Source organism: Leucoraja erinacea, chromosome 7 (assembly GCF_028641065.1).
Source record: "Leucoraja erinacea ecotype New England chromosome 7, Leri_hhj_1, whole genome shotgun sequence".
In the NCBI taxonomy this organism is placed as follows: domain Eukaryota; kingdom Metazoa; phylum Chordata; class Chondrichthyes; order Rajiformes; family Rajidae; genus Leucoraja; species Leucoraja erinaceus.
In genome coordinates this window covers 13,795,149-13,814,862 of record NC_073383.1, presented here as the reverse complement: position 1 = coordinate 13,814,862, position 19,714 = coordinate 13,795,149, and the positions used below count along the sequence as shown (strand labels likewise).

The 19,714-nt window shown below is 41.4% G+C and overlaps 1 protein-coding gene across 2 annotated transcripts in view; it reads left to right on the top strand.

Annotated features, from left to right (window-relative positions):
- Positions 1-19,714, top strand: part of LOC129698656 (E3 ubiquitin-protein ligase HECW2-like) — a 313,116-nt gene that overhangs the window by 151,652 nt on the left and 141,750 nt on the right. For both annotated transcript variants that reach the window (XM_055637791.1, XM_055637792.1), the window contains exons 3-4: positions 10,201-10,308; positions 18,989-19,083. In XM_055637791.1, coding sequence (XP_055493766.1) covers positions 10,201-10,308; positions 18,989-19,083 — 203 coding nt within the window. The remainder of the gene's footprint in view (positions 1-10,200; positions 10,309-18,988; positions 19,084-19,714) is intronic.

Below are 19,714 nucleotides of genomic sequence, written 5' to 3'. Positions count from 1 at the left end.
TTGGAATGATTGCTGGAGGAGGTGGTGGAGACAGATACTATTACATAGTTTAAGAGGCATTTGGCCTGCTACATGGATAGGAGTTTATGGCGAGCACCTAATGCTGGGATTAAGGTAGAGAAAGCATAGGCGACTCGGGACATGAGGTCCTTCGTTCTGTGCTGTATGTTTTTGTGATTGTCCATGTTACGGTACACATAGCAACAGTATAGCATTTAGTTGCTGATACTCCCTTGTCTGGAAAACTAGAACGCACAGGACTGCTTATCCATTGTTCCAAGAAACCATTGTTCCAAGGTCCACAAGAAATTGCAGCGAGTTGTGGATGCAGCCCAGACCATCACACAAACCAACGTCCCTTCCATTGACTCCATTTACACCTCACGCTGCCTCGGCAAGTTCACGTGTTGCACCCCAGTCACTCCCTCTTCTCCCCTCTCCCATCAGGCAAGAAGTACAGAAGTGTGAAAACGCACACCTCCAGATTCAGGGATAGTTTCTACCCAGCTGTTATCAGGCAACTGAATCATCCCACCACAACTAGAGGGCAGTCCTGAACTACTATCTCTACCTCTTTGGTGACCATCGGACTTTACTGGCTTTACCTTGCACTAAATGTTATTTCCTTATCATATATCTATACACTGTAAACGGCTCGATTGTAATCATGTATTGTCTTTCTTCTGGCTGGATAGCACACAACAAAAATCTTTTCACTGTATATCTGTTCACGTGACAATAAACTAAACTGAACATAGGAACTGAAGAATATCATTTAATACGGATCTTACACCAATATGGAAATAAATCTGAAGCCATGCTAACGTGTCTCTTAAAAGTACTGGGTTCTCTCTTAGCAGTAGCTGCAGGAAGAATGACTACATGTTTTGTTTGGCTGGCTATCACTCATTTTAATTTAATCACTGTGTGGAAATGAACAGAATCTCAGGGTTGGGGGTGGGATATGACCGTGAGTATGAGCCATGACCACTGGATTTGTAACAGTACATAGATAACAGATATAATATGCACTATGTATTTTCTTCCAAAATAAATGACACAAAGTGCTGGAGTAACTCGGCCAGTCTTATTTTAGTAATATGTGTTGCCTGTGTAATTTAAAAAAGCCAGGAAATAAAATATACCACAGAGTCGATATCACTTGGTGATAAGGTATTGACTGGGAGTATTTGTATTCATTCCATACCAAAAAAACACTTCTACATGCCCAATAAAATGGGTAAGAATAATTTTCCAATCAAAATACTGCAGATGCTGGAAATTTGAAAAGCTTGCATACATCTCAACCACCCTGGGCTCGTCCCATAAGAGTTATTCACTTTCCCAGTTCTGTTGCAGGGTCCTTGACCTGAAATGTTAAGTCTTTCACTTTTTACATATGCAGTCCGTCCTGCTGTAAAAATACTTTATTTCTTTAACTGGGTTTGCAGACCATGCCTGTGCTTTTTACAAAGGTCTTCAATGATTGGCAGTATTGCAACTAATTTATTTTAGATAATTGGAAGTGATGAGAATGGCATATTAATCTGTATTGAATCCAAAATTGCTTTAGCTATGGATACACAACCTTATGCATTTTAGTGTGAACCATCATAATTTTATCTCAAAAAGGATTGAAATCACTTTAAAAAGCTGTGCGCACATGACAGGTCTCAAGAATTTTTCAAATGAAAGGCTGCAACATTATTACATCTGCCTCATCAGGACCTAAATATTTCTCTTGCATTTTTCATATTTCATAAGAGATTATGTGATAGGAGCAGAATTAGGCTGTTTGGCCCATCAAGTCTACTCCACCATTCAATCATGGTTGAGCTATCTCTCTCTCCGAACCCCATTCTCCTGCCTTCCCCCCCATAGCCTAATGACACCAGTACTAATTAAGAATGTATTATCTCTGCCTTAAAAATATCCATTGACTTGGCCTCCACAGCCTTCTGTTTCAAAGAATTCCACAGGTTCACTGCCCACTGACTAAAGAAAGTCCTCATCTCCTTTCTAAAGGAACATCCTTTAATTCTGAGGCTATGACCTCTAGTCCTAGACTCTCCCACTAGTGGAAACATCCTCTCCACATCCACTCTATCCAAGCCTCACATTACCTCAGCAACAGATCTTCCTTATCACATTGAAGGAGGCACTTTGACCCATTAGGTCTATGCCAGCTCTCAGTGCATAAGCATTGTCTTTTCATTACTGGTGGTCACCTTAACATTGAAGTAAACCTTGTCCAAACTGCAAAGAATTTATCTTCTGCTTACAAGAAAATAAATTGACTAGGATGTTTTTAAGTTGTAGATTGATAGATTCTTCATTAGTGCGGGTGTCAGGGGTTATGGGGAGAAGGCAGGAGAATGGGGTTGAGAGGGAAAGATGGATCAGCCATGATTGAATAGTGGAGTAGACTTCATGGGCGAATAGTCTTCATTCTACAACATGGGCCTTACGTAGCTGTTGCTTCTTTTGAGTATTTCAATGCATGTGAATTAAATTCATATTTCTCATATTTTGCATGGTCAGATTACAACCCAGCAGTATAAACGTTGATTTCTCTAATTTCAAGTAACTCCTGCATTTCTCCCCCCCCCCCCCCACCCCTTCTCTTCCTCCCTCTCCACCCTAGTTGTCCTTGTAGTTCCACTGTTCTCATCCTTTTATCCCTGTTGTTAGCACATCTTTCCCAGCCAACAATGGGCCATTATGGACTCCATCTTTCCTGAGGTCATTTGTTGCTGGCCCTGTTTTGTTCTGGCCTTGTCTTGCCTCCAGTCCCCCCCCCCCCCCCCCTTACACACTGCTATCTTTTAGTCTGAAGAAGGGCTCCGAATTGAAACAGCATCTATTCCTTTCCTCCGGAGATGCTGCCTGACCCGCTGAGTTACTCCAGCATTTTGGGTCTATCTTCAGTATAAACCAGCATCTGCAGTTCCTTCTTACACATTTCAATGTATGTGTTGGGCTGACTCAGTTGATGTCACAAAGTGGATTAATTCAAGCAGAAACTCAAAGAAAATCAGCGTTGCAGCAATAATTTGACCAATTATTGAGACATACTTTATAATTGTGTTTTGTGTGATGATGTCAGGATTTTTGTCTGATGTATGAATTGATGCTTTGGATTGATCTGCACATTTCTCAGAGCTGCATGAGGTCACATTGATTCATGTGAACAGGATGTGTTTACATCAAGTTACTTTTTTCTGGTTGTTTTCTTTCGGGAATTAGTTTATTTGGCTCGGTGATCAAATGCTGAGGTTTAATAGGATACCTGGCCTGGCATGTCTTTGCCTGGCATTACTGAGCATGAAGTGGGTGTGTGAACGTTTGTGGTAAGAATAGTCTGCTGTAATTGCAAAGTAATTAGATTTCCACTTTTACATCTTCTGGCTGTGAATTTAAGACGTTGATTTGGCAAACATTTAGCGTTACTACAGGGTACAATACTCATTGTAGAAATGAATCTCTTGTTATTTCTATATTAGTTTCTGAAATAGATGTCGAACAGGAGCAAGATTACTCAGGCTAATTTATTTTCAAATGTAGATCTGAATCTGGTTATGTGTGTGAACAACATCTTCCCATTTATATGGAGCCTATAATGTATCAAAGACTCAAAGGACACTTCCCAACAACATTATCAAATTAATGGTGCGGTGGTGGAGTCTTGGCAGCGGCGGTGAAGCCTCGCGGCGACTGGGTCTCGGCGGCAGCGGTGGAGCCTCGGCAGTGGTGGTGGAGCCTCGGAGGTGGTGGTGGAGCCTCGCGGGTTGACCAGTGGTCGATGAGTGCGTGGAGGAGCCACTGTGAGGAGGGGGAGGGAAAGAACAATGGAGGACTTGGCGTGGGGAGACCGTTGTAGGGAGGGAAGAACATTGGACAATGGGGAGTGAGGGGGAGAACATTGGACAATGGGGAGTGAGGGGGAGAACAATGGACAATGGGGAGTGGGGGGGGGAGAAGAGCAATGGACAATGTGGACTCGTTGTGGGGGAACCGCTGTGGGGGAGGGGAAGGGAATAACAAAGGGGGAGCTGGCGTACTTTGTAAATTTGTCAGTGCCATAGGTGGCCACTATTTGTATACTTTGGGTATGCAAGCAAGAATCTGGGTATGCAAGCCTTGTCACTGTGCCTTGTCACTGTGCCTTGTCACTGTGCCTTGTCACTGTGCCTTGTCACTGTGCCTTGTCACACATGACAATAAAGTATTCCATTCCGATACAAATTACTTAATTTGGATAGGTCACTTAAGGACTCTTATTAGGGAGTGCTTTAAGGAAGCATAAATAACAGGCAAAGCAGCACTCTTTGGAGAGGCACTAACATTTGGAGTACTCAGCAGGTCAGACAGCATCTCTGGAGAAAAGGAATAGGTGACATTTGGGTTGCGACCCGAAACGTCACCTATTCTTTTTCTCCAGCGATGCTGTCCGTCCCGCTGAGTTACCCCAGCTTTCTGTGTGTCCATCTTTGGTTTAAACCAGCATCTGCAGTTCCTTCCTACACAATTCTTTGGAGAGGCAATTTGAGAGCTCACAGAAATAAATGTTAATCATAATTTGTTCCCATTTGTAGGTAATATTTAAATATGTTGCAATTGGATTATTATCTGAGAAGATTGTTACTGTGCTAACTGGTTCTGTCTAGAGCTGAAGGCCGCACTTAAAGTGAAATCAGCCTCTCCAACATGCCAGTGGTCTGCCACTGGACACGATGGTGAGTTCTTTGGTAACGAGGGAAGTTAGATCTGCCATTGTCTGACCTCCGAGCTTGCCGTGGAACTGTTTGAGTGTTACTTCAGCTATTGAAGAATACCTGATCCTTCTGGAGCCGACGCACTGACCTTCAGAACTGCCTGTGAGATCCAAACCGTTAAAACCTGCATTTCTAGATGCCAAATTTGACGGAAACTATTTCAGTAATTTGCCTCTACCGATCATCGTTGCTGTTTCTATGTTGGGGTGACACTTGCCTCTTCGAGAGGCAGATAGCAATGAAGCAGCTGCACGAGTGGGTGAAAATATATTTTTTGACAATTTTTCTCCCTGTTCTCTCACTGCATAGTTAAGTGGCAGAACATATGGTGCAACAGTAATTATGAAAACATAAGAGACTGGGGACAGCATTTTGCAGCATTGCCAAGGTTTGCCATTGCTTGTCCAGGCAGGCAGAAACCTGAGATGGCAGGGAAAACATCGACAAGAAAAGTCTACAAACTATGAAACTGGGTGAACATGAGAAAGTTTGTGAGCTTAGTTCAATAGAAATCATCGTCTGACATTTGCGATATTTGCTTAATGATCATGAAAAGAAATGGGCGAACTTCAATTAATTCCTTTTGCTTGGATGACGAATCAAATCTAGATGCTGTCAGATTGCCTGGTGACTTTATGAAGGCTGAACTGCTGTGTTGCTCAATGAATAATAGAACATCATGCGTACACAGTACTGCTAAAGAACTGGCATCTTGGTGAGCACCATTTTCTTGAATGAATTAACATTTTCGAGGCTTGAGCAACAGGCACCAATTTATTCTTAAAAACAGCACAGTTACATTTCAGTACTTAATTTTTAATTTGGAATTCAAAAATATTTAGTGTTGATTGTCCCTGCCTAGGTTTCAGGCACATTAACATTGCAGTCACAGACTGTCTCCGAGACATAAACATTTTCAAACCGCAAAGCTACAATTATTGAGGATCGTTTATTTCTGAATGTCAATATATTTAATTACTGCTCCCATAACAATATTTCCGCATTTTGTAAATCATCATCATTTAGACAAATAGACCATAAAAGGAATATTATTTTTTTTTAAAATGTAAATGAGTGATACAATTGGATTAACTATTAAAAGCTGGATTTTTACTAAGCAGAGCAGATTTGGCAGCTCTCTTCCTATTTATAAATTAATTGTTTCCTCCTGGGTTGGGTAGGGTTTTAACTTGGTGGCACTGGGCCCCCATAGCGGCAATTGGAGATTTCTTGAAATTGAAAGCACGTTGTTAAAATTGTAGATTTTGAAAATGGTTTTATTCATACACCTCGTAAAGTTAGTGCTGAAATCAACACTGAGGCAATCTTCACACCAAAAAATGTGGATGCAGAGAAATGATGTTTGCCCGATAAGGATATCAACAATATATCTTAGGAGAGAAGATATGGCCTAGGGTCAGGAATATTGTGTTAGATTTCTCTATTCATTAGGATACAGTAAGCGATCTTTAAAAAAAAAAGTTGAATTTCTTACTTTTCCTTTGAAACCTGACCAATGTCAGGTTCCCAGCCTATTAAGGTCCAGCAGGATTTTGGGGGGGGGAATTTCCCCGAAGAATACTTCATTGTCATTTTATTGAACTGTTTCCAACCTTGTTGGCTCTGCCTGTTGGGAGCCCAAACACTTATGCTGTTTAATACCTTTAGCCAGAGGGTGTTGAATCTGGCGAATTCATTGCCACAGACGGCTGTAGGGGCCAAGCCATTGGGTATTTTTAAAGATGAGATTGAAAGATTCTTGATTAGTAAGGGTGTCAAAGTTTACGGGGTTAAGGCATGTGAATGAGATTGAGATGGAAAAATAGATCAGCCATGATCGAATGGTGGAACAGACTCGATGGGTCGAATGGCATAATTCTACTCCTATATCTTATGATCTAATACCTAATGTATTGACCAATACATGACTTGTAAACGTGCCTGGAATGGACAGGAGAGGAACTAGTTCCAAACTCCTTTATTCCATTGTGTAGGAAGGAACTGCACATACTGGTCTAAACTGAAGATAGACACAAAAAGCAGGAATAACTCAGCAGGACAGACAGCATCTCTGAAGAAAAAGAGTAGATGAAATTTCGGGTCGAGACCCTTCTTCAGACTGAGAGTCAGGGGAAAGGTCTCGACCTGAAACATCACCTGTTGATTTGTGGTCCTTATAATAACAGTGGCCTCACACCAGGTTATATAGAGTTTAATGGTTACAAGCAATACAACTTCTCACTTAAGAGTTCACTTTAAGACTAACGGAATGCAGCAGACCGCGATGCTAACAAGCTCGTGGGCGCAACTACAAATGCATGACTCATAGCATGAGCCACTAATCTACATCACCTATTCCTTTTCTCTGGAGATGCTGTCTGACACGCTGAGTTACTCCAGCTTTTTGCCTCTATCTTCCTTTATTCCATTGCTCCTTGTCCTGGGATAACATGACTCACTTATGCATTTTATTTATGCACTTATGCACTTATGCACTTATGCAGCTTATTTGACTGCTGGTCTTGGTGGAGTTTGATAGGGTTGCAATTGTGTTTAAATATCGCACTTGAATTGAAGAAGTTAGGAAATACCCATAGTGCTTGCCCATAGATTATGGCAAGGCCTGCATGTTATAACGGGCTACAAAGTCAAACCGGGCAATATCAACAGCAACCATGAATCCCTCTGGGGCACTTAGACAACAAGGACACCTACATTAGATTCCTATTTATTGATTGTAGCTCCGCCTTTCAACACATTTCATCCAAACCTATCTCCAAACTCACAGGATCCTTGACTCACTGATCCATAGACTACAATCAGTGAGGATGGGTGGCAACAAATCCTCCACAATAACTCTCAATACTGGTGTACCACAGGGATGCATTCTCAGTCCCTTATTATACTCCCTTTACAGGAATGTACAGTATGGCCAACTTCTGCTCCAATTTCATCTACAAGTTTGCAGATGACACCACCACAGTGGGCTTGGATTAGGAACAATGACGAGATGGAGTACAGGAAGGAAGCAAAGAACTTAGTAACATGTTGTCAGGGCAACAACCTCTCTCTCAACGTCATTAAGACAAAGGAGCTTGTTGTCAACTTCAGGAGTACATAAAACCAATCTGCATTAACAGTGACAAAATGGTTGCGAGCTTCAAGTTCCTTGGAGTCAATATTACCACCGATCTGTAGTGGACCAGCCCCAATGAAGTGACAGCCTAGAAGGGACACCTCATCTTCCTCAGGAGACTGAAGAAATTCAGCATGTCTGCATAATTTGTGGCGCATGTGTACAAACTTCTACAGATGCATCATAGAAAGCACCTTGTTGTGTTGCATCACAGCTTGGTTTGAGAACAGGTCTGCCCAAGACTGTGGGTGTAACCCGGTCCATCAAACAGACTAGATTTTCCTGCCATTGACTCCATCTTTACTTCATGCTCCCTCAGTAAAGCCAACAAAATCAAAGGCTTGTCTCATCCTGGTCATTTTGCCTTCTCCCACACCCGTAGGACTGAAGATACAGAAGCTTGAAAGTGCGCAACACCAGTCTCTGGGAACAGTCCCCAACATAATCGTACCCTGGCCACTCTCAATTCTCCCCTTCCCCATCAGGCTAAAGGAATAGAAGTGGCATAACGCACGCCTCCATATTCAGGGACAGTTTCTTCTCAGCTGTTATCAGGCAACTGAACTATCCTACCACCAACTAGTGAGCCCTGAACAACTATCTACCTCATTGGAGACCCTTGGACTATCTTTGCTTGAACTTTACTGGCTTTATCTTGCACTAAATGTTATTCACGATATTCTGTTTATCATGTATCTATGTACAATGGACAGCTTGATTGTAATTATGTATTGTCCTTCTATTGACTGGTTGGCATGCAACAAAAGCTTTTCACTGTACCTCGGTTCATGTGATAATATACTAAACTCAACTCAAGTGGATGGAGAGAGATTGGTACATCAGTCCTGGTTACTCTTTCTCCAAACCAGTTAAAGAAATAATGTAATTAAAAGCAATCTTCATGCTTTCACATAAGAGTTTAAGATGAGAATTGCAACTCAATCTAGTTCTGCTATTCCTCTTGGTTGGGCCATGGATAAGTTGCATCTACTCCAATTTGTGCCATTCAAGGTGGAGGATGGGACCAATGTGCTATCTACTGGTACTGCAGGAGGTGCTTGACAGGTGGTCATGGGTAGTTTAGGAGGAGATATTAGTTGAGGTTTTGATGAAGGAACAAGGTTCTCAGTCCAGTCCCCAGATGCTCCTTCTACATTGTGGTTGGTCACCAGGCAAAGGTTCCTGGCACCTCATATTTTGCTTGAGCAGCTTACAACCCAGCGGATGAACATTGACTTCTCTAACTTCAAGTAACCCTTGCATCCCCTCTCTCTCCATCCCTCCCCCACCCAAGTGGTACCAGCTTCAAAGTTGTCCTGTTGAGTTTTATTGTCTGTGCCCGTTTTCACATAGCACACAGCTAACAATGGCCTGTTTCCTTTATCATCATCATTATTTTTCTGCACATCATTCATTTGTTCGATATCTCTCTACATCACCGTTTATATCTCTCATTACCGTTTCCCCTGACTCTGAAGAAGGGTCTCGACCCGAAACGTCACCTATTAATTTTCTCCAAAGATGCTGTCTGACCCACTGAGTTATTCCACCTTTCTTTGTCTGTCAAAAGTTCCATCAAGTTGGTTGTGGTGTTACCTTTTTAAGGTGCCTTTGGGAACATCCTTGGTGTTTGCTCTCTCCCTCAGTAAAATGTTGCTGTGATGGAGGTGAGTGTATCGTGCTTGGTTGGGAAGTCTTGTGTTTCTAATCTTGTGATTAGTCTCCGTGCTGGGGATATTCGACTGAGAGAGGGTTGTTAACAGCATAATCCTGCCCAATGTCTTGGTTGTGCTGTAAAATCTACGATGATTTTCTAGCTTATTCCTTGGTTTTACTTACTTATATTGATGACATTCCGATTCTACTACTGTGCTTTCAACACTGTGCACTGTTGATATTCAAAAGATTATGCATGGACTTGTAACACAATATATCGCAGCTTTCTCATTGTCAACATTTTTCAAATTATAACCAGCATGTATATTTAATAATTTTGCTTTAACAAAAATGCATTATCTTGCCTCATGAATATTCAGTGCATTAATTATTATTACTTACAAACTGTACTGAAGTGCATACTGTACATTTGTCAAAATCTCATTTGGTTGAAGGTTTAAAAAAAATTCAATCACAAAAGCTGTCTTAATGGTTAAAATGTTCCTGATATTTAGATGGCTCCTTTTAAATCGTATTTCAGTTTTCTGCCCGTTTTCTTGGCACTGGATAGAAATAAATGGATTCTATGTTACCATATATATATATATATGCTCTTTATTTTCTCTTTTAAAGATGAGATCTCTCCAGGAAATGTCTGGGACTCCAAAAATCGGGGTGTAAATGGAACCCAGAACGGGCAGATTGTGTGGCGAATTGACCCTGGCCCGTACTTTATGGAGGGTAAGGATAAATTATTGTTTTACTTTGTGATATTGAAACAAATTGGTGAAAGGCAACAACATAACTCGCTTTGTTACAAAAATGTTTAATGCTGTAAAATATCCCATGGCGTTTCTCAGAATATAATTAAATTTGTATTTCACTTGGGCAGCTTATACCCCAGCGGTGTGAACATTGAAGGTACACAAAAAAGCTGGAGAAACTCAGCGGGTGCAGCAGCATCTATGGAGCAAAGGAAATAGGCAACGTTTCCGGCCGAAACCCTTCTTCAGACTGATCGGGGGCGGGGGTGGGCGGGGACAAGAAAGGAAAAAGGAGGAGGAGCCCGAAGGCTGGGGGATGGGAGGAGACAGCAGGGGGACTGAGGAAGGGGAGGAGACAGCAAGGACTAACAAAATTGGGAGAATTCGATGTTCATGCCCCCAGGATGCAGACTCCCCAAACGGAATATGAGGTGCTGTTCCTCCAATTTCCGGTGCTGCTCGCTGTGGCCATGGAGGAGACCCAGGACAGAGAGGTCGGAGACGGAGTGGGAGGGGGAGTTGAAGTGCTGAGCCACCGGGAGGTCAGCTTGGTTATTGCGGACCGAGCGGAGGTGTTCGGCGAAACGATCGCCCAACCTCCGCTTGGTCTCACCGATATAGATCTGCTGACATCTAGAGCAGCGGACGCAATAGATGTGAACATTGACTTCTCTAACTTCAAGTAGCCCTTCCTTTACCCCTCTCTCTCCATCCGCTCCCCTTTCTCAGTTCTCCAACCATTCCTACTGTCTCCAACCACATTTTATCTCTGTTTGCTTTGTTGTTACCTTCTTCCATGTTGACAGGGCTCTCAGCTGTATCTCCTCTGTTTTCTTCACTTCTCTCACATCCTTCCAGCTCAAACAACAATCCGAGTCCCCTGGTCCTCACCTTTCACACTTCCTGCTCTGTATTTAATGGGTTGGCTTCCATAACTTCCGCCACCTTCAATAAGATTTTGTTGACTGGACATATCTTCCCCTTCCCTTTGTGTATTCCAAAGAGACATCCACTCCATGACCTTCTGGTCCACTCTTTCATCTCCATCAGCCATTTCCCTTTTAATGACAACTTCCCATTCCACCGTGGAAGGTGCAACAACCTCTCTTTTAATTCTCCACTGCCCATCATTCTGGAATCCAAACAGTCTTTTGAGGTGAAGCATTAATTCACTTGGTTCTCCTCCAATGTAGAGTATTGCAAATAGTGCTCACAATGTCAACTTAATTTGAATGGAGAAACCAAAGGAGCATTGTGTGACCACTTTGCAGACCATCTCCAGTCAGTCTACAAGGGCAACCCTGAACTTCTAGTCTCCTGTTATTTAATTTCTACATTACATTCTCACTATGATCGCTCTCCCTACATTGACCAACTCTGCTCCAACGATTTCCAATGTAACCTCGAGGAACAGCAACCCAACTTCATCTTTCTATGTTGCAGCTGTTTAAACTTAATGATATTTTAACAATTAACAGCTAAGCCCCATTTAACCCCCGCACACTTAACCTTCTCTCTCCCTACAGATGTGGCCATAGCTTAGGTATCATGTGTTTCATTTCTCTTTTTCTTTCTCTAGCTGCCTTTTTTTAAAGTAATGATTTGCTTGACAACCTGGCCTGCACTCTATCACAGACATTTCCTCAGTTATCTCCATTCCTTCCCTCAGCTTTATCCAAAAGCACACATCCTGCCAAAACCAATTCCAATGAAGTACCTTTAACCCAACTGGTGGACTGTTTCTCTCCCCAATTCTGTTGCCAGGCCCACTGTGCACCTCCCAACATTTTCCATTTTTGATCGGATGCCCAGCAATTTTTTTATAACTAACGAACATATTATATGTCATGGTAGCCATGCCTCCTGGTTAGCTGCTAAAAATAACTAAGTCACACTTTGTTTTGATTTAGGTGTCTTGTTATATTAATAGAGGAAATGGTTTGGTTCAAAGCTTTTATCCTCAACTAATATTGCCTGGAATCTGGTCATAAAGTAATAATCCTCGGGTGTGCATGGTTCCTTCAGTATGAAACTAATGTACCTGATGTAGGCTGTTCTGATATTTATATCAGATTGGTTACAGTGTATGCACATTTTATGCTTTGTTTCTTTGTAAACATTTACCATGAATTTCCAGTTTTTTAAAATATATACAAAGAGTATATCTCTCTCTCTCTGGGTCTCTCTCTCTGGGTCTCTCTCTCTCTGTCTTTCTCCGTCTCTGTGTGTCTCCCTCTCTGTCTGTCCGTCTCACTCTTTCCATCTCTGTCTCTGTCTGTCTCTCTGTCCGTCTCTGTCTCTCTCCCTCTCTCTCTCTGTCCGTCTCCGTCTCTCTCTCTGTCTCCGTCTATCTCTCTGTCTCTCTCTCTGTGTCTGTGTATGTGTGTGTGTGTGTCTCTCTCTCTCTCTGTGTCTCTCTGTCCCTCTGTCCCTCTTTGTGTCCTTCTCTGTCTCTGCATTAACATACAAGAACCACGGTCCGTAACAATGCAAGATGTTATTTATAACTTGAGCAAGGCTTTATCAATGGAATGTGTTTGGGTTCATGTACGGATTTGCTGAAGAGATAAGGATTGCTTTGTGAAGCGTCAACAACTTCAAGGACTATGGAGGGAAAGATTTGGAAGTGGGCTGCTGGGTCGGAACACAGATTTTATTAACACTAATATCAATGATTTTATTCGAGGATGATGTAAGAGAGGGAGGCCATGTCTGATAATTTCATTTCCTGAGAAAAGTAGGCGTTGAACGACAGTAAAATCTTAATAAACGCACAGTTCCAAGTTATAAAATCAAATTGTCTTAACTAAGTGCATCATCATGACATTGACATTGGCATTGCATTATACAGAGGCCTTTATTATTAAATCATTGTGCCTTTAAGCTTTTGAAACCCTTGAATGAAGTGCAGGAGCCCAGTGTCAGTGTTCGTGCAGGCTGACGGTAATATGAATGACGCTTGTGGGAACAGGAAATGTCAACTCCAGTGACTGCAGATGTAACTACTCCGAGAAGCTGAGGATCAGGTGTTTACAGACGACTAACCGGACACAGGCCAGACTGTGTGTAGCATTCCTCTGTGATGATAGGGTATCTCTTCCTTGTGTTATAACATTTTTGTTGTGGCACGCAAGAGATTTTAAAGCAGGGGTGCTTCTAAAAATAAAGGCCAGGGTGGGTTCTCTGGGAAATAAAAAGCACTTGTGCATTTGATATTTCCTGAAAGAGTTGCATTTCATTTCAGCTCTGAGAGGGTTTGTCACTCAACGGGGTCACTTGTAGCTCAAGCTGCAGAGAAAATAGGGACTATTTATGCAATGTTGCCTGTATTCACTAGTGTCATTGTGTAAATAGCTCATTCTAAGCTTCCCCTCAGTCTAGTTTCAGTCAATAAAATACTGTCAAGCACTTGCGTATCTAAACTTTATTTTGGAAAAACACAATAACAGTTCCCACTACTATACCTAACCATCGCGGGTTCAATCCTCGTATCTGCCTGGCCAAGCCGTCTTTAGCCTCGTTCAAGCAGAGACACTCCAGAAGGTCACTCAGTCCTAATTTTCTCCCAGAAGATCGACACAGGACCGTGTGGGAGCGGCCTTTTATAGGTGCCCGAACCTTGAGGGGCCGAACCACATGGGGGTGGTCTCTTTACAGTTCAATAACCGATATGGATTAACCCAGTATGTGATAGACATTTCCCTAACCCAATAATACAGTGACTAATACAATGTATTCAAACGAAGCTTCTGAAAGGAAGCAAACATCGCAACATGTGCCTTGATTTTCAAGAAACCCAGACAAGGCTCAATACTTAATCCAATCAACATCTAAAAGTAAAGCTTTGCAACAATATTTACAATGTATAAGTCTGGTTTGCATTCATCCAATCCGTTCCATGCAATTTGCACCTAATTGTCAGGATCTGCAGATGTTCCATTCTCTTCCTGCAGCTCTTATCTGGGATCGAGCCAAACTGGCACCATTCTGCAGCTTGTTCTATTTCTGCAGAACGCACATTTAAATTGACCAAATGGCCTAGCAGCCCAGAAGCCGTTACTCAATTTTAGTGTGCTGGCCTCTCCAATTTGACCAGAATTAACAATTGTGTGGCTAAAAGGTGCACGTTTTGATTAGTGTTAGAACATACTGTAGGTAAACCTGCCTATGCATAAAATGTGTTTTTCATAAGTTGAAGGTACAACACATTTAAACAAATTATGGAGTTGGTGTTGTACATGATTATATTATATTTATTACAACATAAGCCTCAAGAGACAAATGTTTCCAATTTGATAACTTGATAATTACTAAAGTGAGTGTTCTAGTTTTAAAAAGATATGCAAAATGACATATGAACAGGCATTAGGAGTCTGAATATAGAAACTATATACCTTTAATTTTCTGTGTTCTCGCTGCAAATATAAATGAGACGATTTGGAATTGCTTTAAAAAATTCTAGCTTTTCTTCAAATGAGGGAAGTGGTAATGGAGCCTTCTTGATTATATTCACGAATGACAAATTTCTTGCAGCTGATAGGCTGTAAAATCTGTCCTCCAGCTTCTGCAAGAACTAATTACTACCAGTTATTCAATTCAACTTTAATGTCATCGCACAAATACAAGTATGAGTACAACGAAATGCAGTTTTGCGCAGCTGTAGTAGTTGCTGCATAAAAAATTGTCAGAATAATAAAAAAATACAGAATTCTGCAAGAAAAACTAATTATTACTAACTAAATTACAAAAAACTACGAGACGCAGGCCTGCGTTGTGCAAACATCTTGGCATTACTGAATATTACATGGCATTACATGAATAGGCCTGCTGTAAACACTTGCTCTTACTTCATCCCTTCCACTCGCTTCTATCTACCAGGTATCTCCCTTCCAGCAGCCTGAGTTAGGGTGCCGATCCAAAATGTTTTCTGTCCATTTCCCTTCTTAGATGCTTCTTCTTCTTGCGTAGGGCGTACACAGCCTAAAGTTGCACAACAACTTGTTCTATTTGATCTTATTTGATTGTGCACGCCAGTTTGATTGCATTCGTGAAGGTTGCAATCTCCCACCCCTTCTTAGATGCTGCCTCATCTGCTGAGTTCCTTTAACAGCCTGGTTTTTGCTCAAGATTCCAGTATCTGCAGATTCTTGTGTCTCTTGTGTAAATAATAGTAAAGTCCTCACATGGCCTTTTCATGGAAGGTACACAAAAATGCTGGAGAAACTCAGCGGGTGCCACAGCATCTATGGGGCGAAGGAAATAGGCAACGTTTAGGGCCGAAGAAGGGTTTCGGCCTGAACTGCACCCACTGAGTTTCTCCAGGATTTTTGTGTACCTTCGATTTTCCAGCATCTGCAGTTCCTTCTTAAACGCCTTTTCATGGAACCCTGGCCAGTGTTAGTGTGAGGGGCAGAACCCATTAAATCCTTCTTTCAAGGTTAAGGTCTGAAGGTCGAGGAATAGGTGCAGGCCATTTGGCCCTTCATGTCTACTCCACCATACAATCATGGCTGATCTATCTCTCCCTCCTAACCCCATTCTCCTGCCTTCTCCCCTAAACCTCTGACACCTGTACTAATCAAGAATCTATCTATCTATCCCCTGAGGCAAAAGCAGTTTTCTGCTTTGGTGTAACTGTGAGTTCAAATACAAATTGCCACATGTTTAGAGTCTCATAACGTTTGCTCCTCGAAGGAAAATGACCAAAATAATGTTTAAACTTCAGGACATTCTCAAAACAGTGAAGTGTACTCTCAGGAGGGACAGTTATCAGTGTTCTCCCATTTACATGATTTTTATTTCCCGTGACAAAGTTTGGTAGATCAGCCTTCATCTAATTCCATTTGAGATGAACTATGTTAGCAAAACAATGTCAACACATCTCCAACATACCACTTGGTGTCTTTTCTTATTGTTTGTAACTGATTTGTTGAGATCTTATGCCAAAATAAACTTTTTTTTTTAAATGTATAATATTTTCTATGACAGTGCCTTGCACAGAATTTTTTTTTTTTTTTTGTAAAATTAGGGCTTACATAAAATTTAAATGAAATATCTAAATATTAATAAACCTTGAAAATGGCCGTGATGTTGCTCATAGTAAACTTAAAGACCAGTCTCTTAACTGGTAAATTTAAATATGTACATTTAAAGACCATCTTCTTTTGATATACGATGTATGTCAATTTCCCAACCAGAAAACCGTCTGCCCTTTCAACCTAGTTGTTTTAACGGCGTGGTTTCAGACAGCGGATGTGAATGTGTCGTAATGAAAGGTCTTCTGGTCTCAAAATGATGTTCTAATTTGCAGGGTCTCATAGCGACCCATGGAGGAACTGAACTAGCTTGAGCTTGTCTTGAGTCTGGTCAGTGGGGCTCTTCTGCATAGTGTCAATAGCTATCTAGCAGGACCGCTGTCCACTCAGCCCATGGGGTTGTCATTGTCCTTTGGAAGGGGGTATTGGATTGGTTATGACCTAGTATTGGTACAGATTTGTGTGTTTGAAGACTGGAGCAAAGTTAATAAGATGTGCTCGATAGTTCAGAAGAACAACGACCATGGCGATGGGAAGGAAGGAAAGGCCTCCTCTTTGCATTGCACAACGGACAATAGTGCAGAAAGCATGAAAGATGCAATACATTCCTAGACATGCTGTTGTGTGGAAGCAGGAGAAGGAATTGGCAATTATGATCAGTAACAGTGCCAGAAACAGTTGCTGTTTAAGTCATCCTATGACCATTCAAGGGTATATTTCAGTACAAGCATTAAATTGCAAAAAATTGATTTGACTGAGGAAGACTTGAACTGGACTAGCTACTTTGAGCAATGAGCTACAATAGTTGGCTAATTGGCAGATGAGTGGAGTAAGTGACAGAAGGCCACAAATGAAAGGAGACAAGGGTAGTCAAAGGATAGCATTACTTCAAATTGGAGAATTAAATGTTCATACCACTGGGTTGTAAGCTACCAATACAATACAATACAGTTCAATACAATTTATTTGTTGTCATTTGAATCTCATTGAGGTTCAAACAAAATTTGGTTTCTGCAGTCATACACACAAGAAAAAAAGAACCAAGACACAACATAATTTTTACAAACATCCACCACAGTGAATCTCCTCCTCACTGTCATGGAAGGCAAAGTCTTATCTCTCCCCTGCTCTCCCCATTCTCCTCCCGATGTCAGAGTCAAAGCCCCTGGCGGGCGATGGTAAGTGTCCCGCAGCCATTAAACCCGCGCCGGGTGATGCAAGGCCACGCTCCAGGCACTCCCATTCTGGGAATGGGAAGAGGAGTTAAAATGGTTAACAACTGGGAGATCCAGCATGCCATGGCAGACAGAGAGCAAGTGTTTGGTGAAATGGTTGTCTAGTCTATGCTCGGTCTTACAATTGTCAAGGTCACATCAAGAGCATTTGTAGAGGGAATGGACAGTCCGATTGACCATATACTGTGGACAAGGTTTGAAGAAGTACACATGAATGCCTTTCTCACCTGGAATATCCTCTCCAGTTTAACATTTCACTTGTCTTCTATCATTATCTGACACCCTTTTGTCTCCTGTTCACCCTTAGCTTTTGTCACTCCATCCATCTGCAATCAAATCCCTTGCCCCCAACCCCCCACCCCTCACTTGTATCCATTTATCACTTGTATCACTTATATCCATTTATCACTTGCCAGACGTTATCCTACTCCCATCTTTCTTTTCCAGCTTTCTTCCCCCATTTCAATCGGTGTGAAGAATGGTTCAAATATTTTATTTTATTATTTATTTTTTATTTTTTGAATTAGAAGCAATTGTACAGAGATAAAACATTTGGCATCTTAAAATTATACAATTATTGTACAGCTACATATTTAATCTTATAACACAAATTATGAAAATGAAAAAAGAGGAGAAAAAGAAAACAAGAAAGAAAGGAAGTAGAAAGTGAAAAGATCGATTGAAGAAGAACAAAAGAAAATCCGGGGTACTGATTGTGGATGATCAGCCATGATCACAGTGAATGGCGGTGCTAAGCTCGAAGGGCCGTATGGTCTACTCCTACACCTATTGTCTATTCCCTCTACAAAAGTGGTGTGGCCCACTCAGTTCCACCAGCTACAAATGGAAAATACCTGTCTAAGTCCTGTTGTAGTTATATTATAATTGTCTACTGTATATGTTGCATCAAATAAACTTTTAATACTTTACATTAAACTCCCATGGCCATTTACCTCATGAAGTCACATTTGCAAAAATGCGGGCCAATTTCTGCATCATGTATCGGTGAAAGCTCTCTTTTTTTGTCATCATCGACACACTCCACGCACCTGACCACCGTCACAAGCTGCCCGTGGCTGAGCTTGGCCCCATCTGCAAGGTGTAAAATAGATGCCAGCAATGACCATCACTAAGCACAATGTTGGATGTAAGAGTTGATCAAAGGAATCTAATGGGTCAACTCTCTCGGAGGGAAACAGGATCTTGTCAAGTTTTAGCAGTCGTGCCAAGCAGCTCCTGCTATTTGTTTCTTTTTAAGCAATGGCAATTTCTAGTGAATATTTGGCGAAATATGTAAATCAGAACAAAAACTTTTTTTTTAAACTAAAGTGATTCTTCTGAAATCGTTGAGAATTTAACCAGTTATCTCTCTCTCTTTGCTCCTCAGCTGAAACTAAAATCAGTTTTAAATACTACCATGGTGTAAGCGGAGCACTGCGAGCCACCACCCCATGTATTACAGTAAAAAACTCCGCTACTATGGTGAGTAGGACACTTACTATAATTTTTTGGTTGGTTTGATTCAATGCTTTGGACAGTGATTGCAGAAAATGTTGTTTGATCTATTCCCTGTCAAACGGCAGTGACCCAACAGGTTGGCCAATTGGAAGCACTCCTCTACATGGTCAGGTTGCAGTTGGATTAAACTGGGCCAAAAATAAGACCGTCAGAGCTCGAAACCAGTTGCTGATAAGTGCTAGCTCTTCGCCGTGAGTAAGCTATGTAATCTGGGAGTGTTTATGATTTTTAAAAGGCTGAATTTAAGAAAGCGATGGATTTATTGCTTGGTTTTTCATAAAATCTGAATGTCTGCCATCTAAGATTGCTAAAGCCAATATGTCAACATTGGCAGCCACAAACAACATCATTGATGAAGTGGCCAAGAAAAAATGGACATTTAAGTGGAACACATATGGTTGTGAGGGAGGATAAGATAGAGCACTATTGATATGTAATGGTCGATAATTGTAACTTCCGACTTGATGCACTCTTATGTAAACTTTGTAAGAATGACATCTTAACTTTGCAATGATTTTCATGTTTGTGTATTAATTATTTATTGAACTTGCCAGGAAACTTCATCAAGCAAAGAACTACATGGGTATTTATTTAA